Genomic DNA, 13,348 nt, shown 5'->3' on the forward strand with positions numbered 1-13,348 from the left:
TCTCTCTCTCATCCTTTTTCTTCTCCTAAGAAATAGGATTATACTAATCATGGCACCTGGGTGGTTCACTTCAGCTCAGGTCATGATCTCACAGCTCAAGTGTTGGAGTTCCACATTGGGTGAGCTCAAGGCCTGCTTGTGGTGAGTCCTGCTTTCTCTCTCTCCCCCTCCCTCTCTATCTCTGTCTCTCTCTCTCTCTCTCTCTCTCTCCCTCCCTCCCTCCCTCCCTGCATCCCTCCTCAAGAAATAAAACAAGATAGGGGCACTTAGGTGGCTCAGTCAGTTAAGCGTCGGACTTTGGCTCAGGTCATCATCTCATGGCTCCTGGGTTCAAGCCCTGCATTTGGCTCTCTGCTGTCAGTGTAGAGGCTGTTCGGTTCCTGTCTCCCTGTCAGCCTCTCCCCAGCCTGTGCTTTCTGTCTGTCTCAAAAGCATCCAAAAATTGTAATAATAAATTTTAATATTAAAGTAAAATAATCTTTTTATTTAACAATTTTGGGAATTTCCCCCTTGTTATTTGCCAACATCGCATTGAAATGCTGTGTAATATCCCACTATAAAGGTACTGAATAGTTCACTACCCATATTCTGAGAATGAGATGTTCCTATTTGTTCCCAGTTGCAATCTTGGTTATAAACGTCATTATGTGTTTATTTCACTTACATCTCTGTACATATCTCTGCTCATTTTCTTGGATAAATTCCTTACAGAAACACTAAGCAATTCTGGCGTCTTCTATATAAAATCTATGTGATTTTTTGGTAGTCTTCTGTCTACAGAAGCCCCATTTTGAAGCTATTCCCAATCTTAGGTCAATTTCTCACAAATTAGGAATTATTTTACATACTCCATACTATTTTACCCATGTGTGCTATGTGTCAACAAACCCGTAATCCAAGCCTCAAGTAGAAGGAGGTCCTTTCCTCTGGATTAAAGGTATCTTTCCTAATGTGTCCATGGTCTTCCACAACTGAGTCTTGTCCTTGTGGGTCCCACTTCCGCTAGCAGCTGCACATAGATGTTGCCAAAGTTTTTTATTGAAAGTTTTGTTCTCATGCTAATTTATTTTTGAGAGAGAGAGAGAGACAGAGCACAAGCAGGGGAGGGTCAGAGAGAGGGAGACAGAATCAGAAGCAGACCCCAGGCTCTGAGTTGTTGGCACAGAGCCCAATGCAGGGCTCGAACTCGTGAATGCCAAGATCATGACCTGAACCATAGTCAGACCCACAACTGACCGAGTCACCCAGCTGCCCTAGTGTTGCCATAGATTTAAAGAAATATCATTACTTCCCGATGGTGTGGGTTAGATACCATTTCTGGGAGACAGGAGAGAAAATGAGTAGGAGAGAGGTCTGAATCAGATACATCTTAAAAGTGGACTTGATGGTCCATTAGTAAACATTACCCCTCCCCCCTCCACCAAAAAAGAAAACAAAAACTACAACAAACCAAAACCCGATATGCAAAGAGGATACAGGATTCAGAAAAAAAACCAAAGACGTGCGGTGATCAGTTACAAAACGGACGTTGCTTTGGAGTTTGGGACCTAGCAACCGAGAACTTGGAAGTCCCGGACAATGGGTGACAGAATGTGCTCACAGTTTAAGGTTGAGGAGAGGAGAGGGCCTTCAGACTGAGCACCAGTCACGCTTGGTGGCTGAGTGCTCCTGTCTGCCCTGCCGAGGGTCCGGCCATGGACAAGTGAGGACACTGTGCTGGATAGAGGAACAGCCTGTGCTCTGCGCATCTGACCCAGTAGCTAGTTGTCATCCTCCCCAGACTTCCATTGCGTCGGAGACTGCGTCACTGGACAGTGGAGGTTCGGCCTTCTTTGTTGTGTGTGTCTTACTGTGGTGAACTAGGACATAATCTTGATCATCTTATCATGCGTTAAGTGTACAGTTCAATGGACGTTTAAAATGTTAGGTCAACACCACTGTCCCATCTCCAGGACGTTTTCGGCTTCCCAAACTGAAGCCTTGTCCCTGTTAAACACTAACTGCCCCACTCCTTTCTTCCCCAGCCCCTGGCAACCACTGTCTACTCTCTGTCTCTGTGAAGGTGACCACTTTAGGGACTGCATATAGGTGGAATCACAGTATTTGTCTCTTGGGGACTAGCTTGTTTCAGCATAAGGTCTTCACGGTTCATCCATGTTGGAACAAGTGTCAGAAGTTCCTTCCTCTTTAAGGCTGATAAATAATATTCCAATGTGTGTAGAGACCACATTTTGTCTATCCATCTTTCCATGGAGAGACATTTGGATTTAGCATGGAAGGCACTACATGAACGTGGGAGTGCAGGTATCTGTGGTCTCTTCTGTTGGGTAGAGAACAATAGGTGGCATTGTTGGATCACAGGGTAATTCCACATTTAATTTTCTGAGTCTGTGTTGTGTTTTCTCGGTCCCTCTTTTATTGTGTTTTGACTCCTTGACCACATGAGTGTTTGTTTTGCTCACTACCCATGATTAACTGTCTGTTCATTGCTTTCACATTTTGATGCCTGGTCTGGTCTCTTCCGACACAGACTGGAGTGGCACCACATCAGTGTCACTCAGTGGTGAAGACTAAGGAAGGTAGAAGGGGAAGACCCTTCCCCTCAGGCCATGTAATCCCACCGTGAAACCTTCAGGGGTCCTTCATTCTACAGCCTTTGTAGTGTCACACGGTTGTGATGGCATCATGAGACAACCTCACTGGGGCGGGATTGAAGTTATTGGTATTTATTTAATTGGCATTTTATTGCTATTTCAAGTATGTCTTACACATCCACCACTCCTGTGGCCACTTCTCTGCATGTTTCCACATAATCTACTTCCCCTTTCCTCTTTTATATTCTCCAATTAGCCATAATGTGTAGCCCTCAAATTTAGTCTCCTTGGCTCATGAAAATGAACAAATAACCTGCCTGTCTCTGGGAACAGGTAGCCAGCCATATGCCATCCATTCCGCCCTTAGAAATAGAGACTTTGTGTGAAGAAATGGGCAAAAGACATGAATAGACACTTCTCCAAGGAAGACATCCAGATGGCAAACTGACACATGAAAAAATGCTCAATATCACTCATCATCAGGGAAATACAAATCAAAACCACACTGAGATACCATCTTACACCTGTCAGAATGGCTAACATTAACAACTCAGGCAACAACAGATGTTGGTGAGGACGCAGAGAGAGAGGATCTCTTGTGCACTGCAGGTGGGAATGCAAACTGGTGCAGCCACTCTGGAAAACAGTATAGAGCTTCCTCAAAAAACTAAAAATAGAACTACCCTACAACCCAGCAATGGCACTATTAGGCATTTATCCAAGGAATACAGGTGTGCTATTTCGAAGGGACAGATACACCCCCCCCCCATGTTTATAGCCACACTATCAACAATAGCCAAAGTGTGGAAAGAGCCCAAATGGCTATCGATGGATGGATGGATAAAGAAGATGTGGTATATATACAAAATGGAGATCAAAAAGAATGAAACCTTGCCATTTGCAACTATGTGGATGGAACTGGAGGGTATTATGCTAAGTGAAATGAGTCAGTCAGAGAAAGTCCAAAATCCGCCTATGAGGACTTTAAAAGACAAAACAGATGAACATAAGGGAAGGGAAATAAATAATATAAAAATGGGGAGGGGGACAAAACAGAAGAGACTCATAAATATTGAAAACAAACTGAGGGTTACCGGAGCAGTTGTGGGAGGAGGGATGGGCTAAATGAGTAAGGAGCATTAAGGAATCTACTCCTGAAATCACTGTTTCACTGTATGCTAACTAATTTGGATGTAAATTTAAAAAAACTAATTAAAAAAAAAGAAAGAAAGAAAGGGAGGGAGGGAGAGAGGGAGGGAGGGAGAGAGGGAGGGAGGGAGAGAGGAAAGAAAGAAAAAGAAAGAGAGAAAGACAGAGAGAAAGGAAAGAAAGAAGAAAGAAAGAAGAAAGAAAGAAAGAAAGAAAGAAAGAAAGAAAGAGAGAAAGAGAGAAAGAGAGAAAGAGAGAAAGAGAGAGAGAGAGAGAGAGAGAGAGAGGGAGGGAGAGAGGGAGGGAGGGAGGGAGGGAGGGAGGGAGGGAGGGAGGGAGGAAGGAAGGAAGGAAGGAAGGAAGGAAGGAAGGAAGGAAGGAAGGAAGGAAGGAAGGAAGGAAGGAAGGAAGGAAGGAAGGAAGAAAAAGGAAGGAAGGAAAGAAGGAAGGAAGGAAGGAAGGAAGGAAGGAAGGAAGGAAGGAAGGAAGGAAGGAAGGAAGGAAGGAAGGAAGGAAGGAAGGAAGGAAGGAAGGAAGGAAGGAAGGAAAGATGGAAGGAGGAGTTTCTGGGTGGCTGGGTGACTCCGTGGTTAAGTATCTGAACTGGCTCAGGCCGGGAGAGAAGGAGGGAAGGACGGGAGGGAGGGGAGGGTGGGAGGGAGGGAGGGAGGGAGGGAGGAAGGAAGGAAGGGAGGGAGGGAGGGAGGGAGGGAGGGAGGGAGGGAGGGAGGGAGGGAGGGAGGAAGGAAGGAAGGAAGGGGAAGGAAGGAAGGAAGAAAAAGGAAGGATGGAAGAAAAAGGAAGGAAGGAAGGAAGGAAAGAAGGAAGGAAGGAAGGAAGGAAGGAAGGAAGGAAGGAAGGAAGGAAGGAAGGAAGGAAGGAAGGAAGGAAGGAAGGAAGGAAGGAAGGAAGGAAGGAAGGAAGGAAGGAAGAGGAAGGATGGAAGGAAGGAAGGGAGGAAGGGAGGAAGGGAGGAAGGAAGGAAGAGTTTCTGGGTGGCTGGATGACTCCCTGGTTAAGTATCTGAACTGGCTCAGGCCAGGATCCCATGGTTCATGAGTTTGAGTCTTGAACCAGGTAAGCACAAGCCCTGCTTCTCTCTCTGTCTCTCCTTCTGCTCCTTCCGTGTTTCTCTCTCTCTCTGTGCCCCTTGCTCACTTGTGCCCTCTCTCCCTCTCTCTAAAATAAAAAATAGGGGCGCCTGGGTGGCGCAGTCGGTTAAGCGTCCGACTTCAGCCAGGTCACGATCTCGCAGTCCGGGAGTTCGAGCCCCGCGTCGGGCTCTGGGCTGATGGCTCAGAGCCTGGAGCCTGTTTCCGATTCTGTGTCTCCCTCTCTCTCTGCCCCTCCCCCGTTCATGCTCTGTCTCTCTCTGTCCCAAAAATAAAAATAAACGTTGAAAAAAAAATTTAAAATAAAAAATAAAAATAGACTTTTTAATCTGAACCAAACACATCATAACTCAGGCAAGTGTAAGTTATATATTGCACATGGGAAGCTAGCACCTGCTTGAACACTCTGTCGGAAGCTTTCCCATTGGGGAAAGCATTTCAGAAATCACAAAGCTCTGTTAAGTGTAAAGGATGGAAATCACATTCAGGTTACGAGCTAGAGACTGGTAAGAATAGTTGTGTGTTAAACTTCATGAGGCCAGAACACCAGAAAATTACAACTAGGCTGACTCTTAAAGTGCCCCTTGTCCCCAAGATCCCTTTACACTGAGCATACATAGGGATTCCATATACACAATCATCAAAACCCAAACAGGCAAGCAGTATCAAGGGTTACAAGGAGTTGGAGAAATTTGAGCCTTTATACATTGCTGGTGGGATTGCCGAATATTTCAACCACTTACGAAAACAATTTGGTAGTCCCTCAAAGTATTAGTTATAGAATTACCTTGTGACCCAGCAATTCCACTCCTGATGAAGACAAATAAACACAAATCCACACAGAGACTCACACATTGATGTTCACAGTAGCATCATCCATAATAGCCCAGCAGAAAAAAGAACCTGACGGTTCATCACCTGCTAAATAAATGGTGGTATATCTATACAGTGCATATTACTAGGCCATGAAAAGAAATGGAGTACTGATACATCTAAGGTTAAACCCATAACACGTTATGCTGAGTAGAAGCAGCCAGACACAAAGGCCACATAGTGTAGGTCTCTGTTCATAGGAGATATCCAGAAGAGGCACATCTGTAAACACAAAGAACCAGGGCCAGGGAGAGGGAGAGGGGAGTGACTGCTAATGAGTACAGCATTGCTTTTATGCTTCTCTTGGGTGGGCCTTCCTTTTAGCAAATGGTAGACAAACCATAAAATGGCTATACTTTCCACTCAGCTCCCATGTCACAATGGCCTCATTATTCTACAATTTTCTTGAAGGGTTTTAAAATATTGGGTAAATGCATGTGCAGTTTTGTAAACGGCAAGTGAACCAGGGGCTTTGATGGGATGAGATCCAGACTATCTCAACAGCATCCTTCAGAGTCTCATTGGTCTCATCAGATCTTGGGTTGGACATGGCCCATTAGGAGAGAGGATGCCAGCTGCCTGATGGTGAAGGGGTATCAAGTCCCTGTGGCTGGTACGTCCAGAAAAATGGCTGGAAGTGGCTCTCCTCTGGAGCCAAAGACAAACATGTCAATTTCTACACTTTTCCCATTAGATCATGGAGCTTGATAACATTGACCTCAGGGAAAGAATGTTGTCATGTTCCTCTCGACCACATGGCATAGGTTACAAAGACTCTAGGGTTTCTGTTAGGAAGTTCTGACTCCACAAGCCATCAGCACTGGGTAGGGTTTACACCCTACAGTTTACTTCTTCTTCTTTTTTTTTCTTTCTAATGTTTATATTTGAGAGAAGGAAACAGAGTGCAAGGGGGGAAGGGGCAGAGAGAGAGGCAGACACAGAATCTGAAGCAGGCTCCAGGCTCAGAGCTGTCAGCACAGAGCCTGACATGGACTCGAACTCACAAGCCATGAGATCATGACCTGACCTGAAGTCAAGAGTTGGATGCTTAACTGACTGAGCCACACAGGCATCCCAAGACTCTTTAATTTCTAAAATTGACTTGATAGTCAATACTGTCATTAAGTGCATATGGTAATGCCATTTTTAGCTTACATTTGATCTTGCTTTATGTCTCCATTTATACTATCAGAGTTTGCATTTAGAAATGACACAGTAGTCTAGGAATGTGAATTATTGAGGCTCCTGGGTGGCTCAGTCGGTAAAGCGTGCGACTTCGGCTCTGGTCATAATCTCATGGTTCGTGGGTTCGAGCCCCATGTGGCAGTCTGCACTGACAGTGAGGAACCTACTTGGGATTCTCTGTCTCTCTCCTTCTGTCTCTCTGCCCCTACCCCACTCTTTCAAAAAATACAATAGAATAGAAAAGGAATGTGAATAATGAGGGAATTTCTTCTAGTCTCAGACCCAGTGCACACATAAGGTATAGGTCTTCAATTTGATTTGCAAATTGGACTATGAGGGGTTGGGGTGGGCAGGGGTGACTTTTCTGCAGGCCCTGTGTGGCTCTGAACCTACAGACCTTCTGAGCAGTAGGCCCTCTGTCAACTTCTGCTTGCAAGTGCTGTTGTGGTCTTGGGGATGTTTGCAAATGCTGAGGGTTCCGGCAAAAGCTAAGTTTCTGGACAGTCCCACAGAAGATATTCTAATATCCCCGAGCATGTGTGGGATTCCTTCACAGAAGATATTCTAATATATCTGAGCATGTGTGGGATTCCTTCAGGGGAAGATAGTGAGGTGCAAATACAAGTTCTTACAGAGTACTTACGTACCAGAATTAATTAATCCTCCATTGCTTTACAACCTTAATAAAGTCTTTTGTATAGTTTTTATTAAAAAAAAAATCTTGCTCATGACAGAAGTACCTAAAAAGCTTGAACAGCCAGACCTCATTTAACAAGTCACAATCCAAGGTCACACATACAGTGTTGAGTGAAAGAAGCCAGGCACAGAGGAACGCCTACTGCAGGATCCCTGTTTTGAAAAACAGGCAGAATTGAAGCAACACTTTTGGGGACACGTGCTGAAGGAAAGCCCTGTAAAGACAAGTAAGGAAGTGATTCCGTTATCTATCCTCCACCAGGTGGTGCCGACGGGGTTATTTGCCCCGTGCCAATTCACCGAGCTGTACACTTCAATTTTGTGTGCTTTTCTGTATAGATGTGATTCCTCACAATACAAATAGCCTTAACAACGCTAACCCAGTGAAAAATGTCTCTTACTAACTTAGCATATAGAGACTTCCAGTTGTGTTTATATGCATGGTGACGTTCTATGTACTCTTTCATAAGTTCCCGTTTGGGCTCGATCCATGGTCAACATCTTCCTTACATCATGTTTTACTGGAAACAGGAATCAATATAACTAGAAGACTAAACCTGTGAAATGTTGGAAAAGAGGTCGAGAAACTGGAGCCTTCGTGCATTGCTGGTGGGAAGGCAGAATGGTGTAGCCACTTGGGGAAATGGTCAAGCACTTTCTGAAAAGTTCAACATCCACCTATCATATGCCCCACTAGTCCCACTCCAAGGGACCTACACAAGAGAAATGGGAATGTAGGCCCATACAAAGTGTTGGGAAGAAATGTTTATAGCAGCCCCATAATGGCCCAAACTTGGAGAGAACCCAAATGTCCAAAAACTGATGGGAGAACAAACGTACGTCCAATTCAATAGGACTCAGTAATCAAAAGAAAGAAACTCCTCACACATGCTACCACACAGATGCAACCTGGAAATACTATACAAGACGAACAGAGACAACACAAAAGGGTACACCTTGTTTGATCCCTGTTAATATGTTTCATGTTGGCGCATAGCTCCATTTCATGGATGCAGCATGAAGTATTTAGCCAAGCCCCATTGTTAGACTTGAACTTGTTTCCCATTTTTCAGTATTACAGAGAGTGATTCATAGTGTACGACTAAATATTGGTGACCAATCTTAATTATTTCTTTGGGCAAACGCCCAGAAATGGAACTGCCCGTGTGATCATCTGTCCATTTTAATCCAAATGGCCCTTCTCAAAGTTCGCTCAGTCTGTGTTCCTTTTTTTTTTTTTTTCTTTTTTATTTTTTTTTTAATTTTTTTTAATGTTTATTTATTTTTGAGACAGAGAGAGACAGAGCATGAACGGGGGAGGGGCAGAGAGAGAGGGGAACACAGAATCGGAAGCAGGCTCCAGGCTCTTAGCCATCAGCCCAGAGCCCGACGGGGGGCTTGAACTCACGAACCGTGAGATCGCGACCTGAGCCGAAGTCGGACGCTCAACCGACTGAGCCACCCAGGCGCCCCTCAGTCTGTGTTCCTACCAGCAGGGCATGAATGTCAAATGGCACTGGTCTCAAACTACAGCATAGCTTACCACACAGTGGGGGTGGGGAAGGCACTCTTCCAAGCCTAGGAGCCCACCCTCATGACACTCTGTATTTGTTTGCAGTCCCCCTCACCCCAGTAGGCAGCCTCCATGGTCTTGCTCATCAATAGGGCCAACCGCCAAGTAGCAGGTTTTGCTATAGCCGCCATAGGATGGATCCTTACTGCCAATTACATGGGCTTTGTGGAGTGGTGAGTGTGGTACATGGACAACACCTCTCTCTTTCCCTCTGCCATGGTCTGTGTGGGAATGTGGAAAGACTGTATTTACCACCATGTCAACAGCTACAACAGAACCATAGGGTATCACCATTACACCTACCATGATACTTACCTCCCTTTTGATACTCATGTTTCTCAAATTCTCCTGATGGTCACCAGCCTCCTAGGTCTTTTGGGGAGAACCTCCATCATCTTTTCACTTAGGAATGTGTTCGTGGTAATTCTTAAGGAGAATGCCACCGTCAATTATTTGTTGCCTCAGGAATTCTGAACATAGCTTCTGGTATCTGTATTTCAATTGCTGTGATCTGGAATTACCGCTCCGTGATGAATGAAGAGGGTATTGCCTTCCCGCCCTCTCTCTCTATACCCTTCAAACCCAATACTCAGGAGACTGGCAGTGCCATTCTGGTGGCATGCCTGGCTGCCTTCATGATGTTGTTGAATGGGTTGCTTTTCCTGTCTTACAAATTCCCCCAGGTTAACCAAGTGCATCCTGAAATTACAGAAATGTAAAATTCCTAGTTGCAAGTGCTTTGCAAATGCAAGATTACCAAGAGTTTATGGGAAGTATTAGCAAGATGCTCTACAAATAGCTCCAAGGATTCAAGACCATGCCAAAATTTTGGGCAGAAAGTAGCCACCTGTTTCCCTCAATAATCCTCTGTGCCTTTGGTTCATTGATTCACGGGTTCATTGTTTGAATTACAGAAATTTCATTTAAAAAATCTTCCCTGGAAACCAATTTGACAATAAAATTCATATGGAAAAAAAACATGTTAAAAAAAATCTCCCCCGCCTGCCAGTTGGTCTTATTTGATCTGAATTTTATTTGTTGAATAAATAATCAATACTATGAACCTAGTGTATGGATATAAGATTTTCTGTGATTCTCACATTTCCCTCTTAAACTTCTGCTAAAAACAACCATGTCTATTTCCTATGTCATGATGATGATAACATTGTACTATCATGTAAATTTTCCTGAATGTGCAGAAGCAGAGAGAATAATATAAGGAATCCACCACACCCATTATCAGACTCAACAATTATCAGGATTTTGTCACATTAGCTTTATATCTCCTTTCTTCTCCCCTTTAATCTGTTTTTTCCATCGTATGCCAAAGCAAACCCCAGATATGTCTCTTCATTCCTGTATGCTTCAATATTACTCTCTAAAAAGTGGACATTTCCTTGCACAATCATATGCCTTAAAAACTTTAACAGCTATTGGGGTGCCTATGTGACTTAGTCAGTTAAGCCTCTGGCTTTTGATCTCAGCGCTTAATCTCAGGGTCATGAGTTCAAACCCCATGTTGGGCCCTGTGTTGGGCATGCAGCATTTTTTGTTTTTGAGTATCAACTCAAATCTTGAATATGAACTTGTGAGATTGTTTCCATGTTTTTATTATATAAATTTTTCAGTGCATTCAAAAATGGACAGGTGATTACTTCCACTTCAAGATTGTCACTATGTTTCCAATAGTATTTCATCTGTATCCTCCCTGACGCTTACCAATCCCTCCTTGGATTACTTTGTAATTAATCCCTGGCAGTGTATTATTTTTATTCTTAAATACTTCAATACACATCTCTAAATACCAATAAATAAATACCAGTAAATGTTAGTAATTCCTATTGTAATGAAGTATTCTGTCAATGTTCAGATTCCCTTTATTGTCTCATAAATGTCTTTAATGTAACCGGTGGTATCTATATATTCAAAGTTTCACTCAGTTGCATTGATTATTCCTTTTGTGATCAAACTATTGCATTGTTGGCAGTAGAGTCACAGGGACATATGTCCTTTCACATGTATCCATCAGTATTATTTGATGATTTAAAAAAAATTTTTTTAAATTTATTTTTGAGAGAGAGACAGGGCATGAGCAGGGGAGGGGCAGAGAGAGAGGGAGACAGAATCCAAAGCAGACTCCAGGCTCTTAGCTGTCAGCACAGAGCCAGATGTGGGGCTCAAACTCACAAACTGAGAGATCATGGCCTGAGGTGAAGTTGTATGCTCAACTGACTGAGCCACCCAGGTGCCCCTAATTTAAGATTTTGTTTCAAAAAACTTTTATTCAAGACAATCGTAACCTACTGATTCCGTCAAACAACTCTACTTTCTTAATAAAATTCATTATATAAACCTTAGTTTCCTGAACAAAAAAAATAGTAAAGAGAAGCACATATCAGTAATACAGTTAACAACTACATTCATCAAATGTTAGAAGTTAAAATAGGGGCGCCTGGGTGGCTCAGTCAGTTAAGCGTCCGACTTCGGATCAGGTCACGATCTCACGGTCCGTGAGTTCGAGCCCCGCGTTGGGCTCTGGGCTGAAGGCTCAGAGCCTGGAGCCTGCTTCCGATTCTGTGTCTCCCTCTCTCTCTGCCCCTACCCCGTTCATGCTCTGTGTCTCTCTGTCTCAAAAATAAATAAAAACATTTAAAATTTTTTTAAAAAAGGTTAAAATAAAAGAATATTATTTACTTTGTATCCAATTACATTTAATGCCCATGGTTCTTAACTCTGTGGACATTCTCTGTAAGACAAATACTATTATACACACAAAATTTTGCCCTGGTTCACAGTTCTCGTTTGAAATCTTCATGGATCTTATTTTCTTTCTTTTCTTTTCTTTCCTTTCCTTTTCTTTCCCCTTCCGTTCCCTTCCCTTCCCTTTTCTTTCCCCTTCCCTTCCCTTCCCTTCCCTTCCCTTTTGTTTCCCCTTCCCTTCCCTTTTGTTTCCCCTTCCCTTCCCTTTTGTTTCCCCTTCCCTTCCCTTTTCTTTCCCCTTCCCTTCCCTTTTCTTTCCCCTTCCTTTCCCTTCCCTTCCCTTCCTTTCCCTTCCCTTCCCTTCCTTTCCCTTCCCTTCCCTTCCCTTCCCTTTTCTTTCCCCTTCCCTTCCCTTCCCTTCCCTTCCCTTCCCTTCCCTTCCCTTCCCTTCCCTTCCCTTTTCTTTCCCCTTCCCTTCCCTTTTCTTTCCCCTTCCATTCCCTTTTCTTTCCCCTTCCCTTCCCTTTTCTTTCCCCTTCCCTTCCCTTCCCTTTCTTTTTTCTCTTTTTTTCCTTTATTTTTCACCAAACTCCATGACCAGTGTGGAGCCCAATGGGGGCTTGAACTCAATGACCCTGAGATCAAGGCCTGAGCGCAAGACCTGAACTGAGATCGAGTCTGTCACTTCACTGACTGAGACACCCAGGTGCCCCAAGGATCCTATTTGCAAAATACGTGACAGTTGTCAACCATAGATTGCTCTATGGACATACTAGAAACCCCCCTTTCTCATGAAACTAATTTTTGAAACAAATTAATTTTACCAGCTAAAAACCTACCTGCAGTATTAATAAGTACACGTACACCCTGCTTAAAATCATTTTATTAACCAGTTTTCAGTGACATTTAAGGGGAAAAGGGTTTTTTTTTTAAAGTAATCTCTGCACCGAATGTGGTGTTCAGACTCATGGCCCTGCCCTCAAGACTTGCATGCTCTACACTGAGCCAGTCAGATGCCAGAAGAAAAGCATTTTTAATAAAGTCAAATCATTACTGAAATAGTTTTCCTTTTCTTTTCAAGAGACATGACTAGAAAACATGTTACTATTTCAAGAGGAAGAATTCTGCAGAAACACTATCTCAGGAGCAAAAGAAATTCTCAACACATTATGATCATGCAGCTATCTTTGCAGTCTCGAGAATTTTGAGACATTAACCTGTTAATAATATGTGTGACTGTAATATATGGGAATGCTTGTTTCTTCAGCTTTATGCCACTTCTGAGAGCTTGCCATCATGTTGAAGACGACTGCTGAAGTTCATGGACATGATATTGTTTTCATCTCAGTTCTTTCGGCGTGTTTTTCAGTATGTTTGCAAACAACAACAACAACAAAAACAAAACTCTTAAGCCTTTTCCCAGAGCCTGTGGTTCTTTTATGGCTGATGCCTGTTTGGACGATGCT

The 13,348-nt window shown here is 43.4% G+C and overlaps 1 protein-coding gene across 1 annotated transcript; it reads left to right on the forward strand.

Moving 5' to 3' along the window:
• Positions 1-8,988: 8,988 nt before the first annotated feature.
• On the forward strand, positions 8,989-10,511 carry LOC147571155 (claudin-34-like). Its single transcript, XM_086696588.1, is given in 2 exon segments — positions 8,989-9,630; positions 9,633-10,511. Coding segments are annotated over 2 exon segments (645 nt in total). The 5' UTR covers positions 8,989-9,254; the 3' UTR covers positions 9,902-10,511.
• Positions 10,512-13,348: the final 2,837 nt, after the last annotated feature.

Source organism: Puma concolor, unplaced genomic scaffold (genome assembly GCF_028749965.1).
Source record: "Puma concolor isolate L17-30 unplaced genomic scaffold, mPumCon1.1.hap2 unalloc_scaffold_5, whole genome shotgun sequence".
In the NCBI taxonomy this organism is placed as follows: Eukaryota; Metazoa; Chordata; class Mammalia; order Carnivora; family Felidae; genus Puma; species Puma concolor.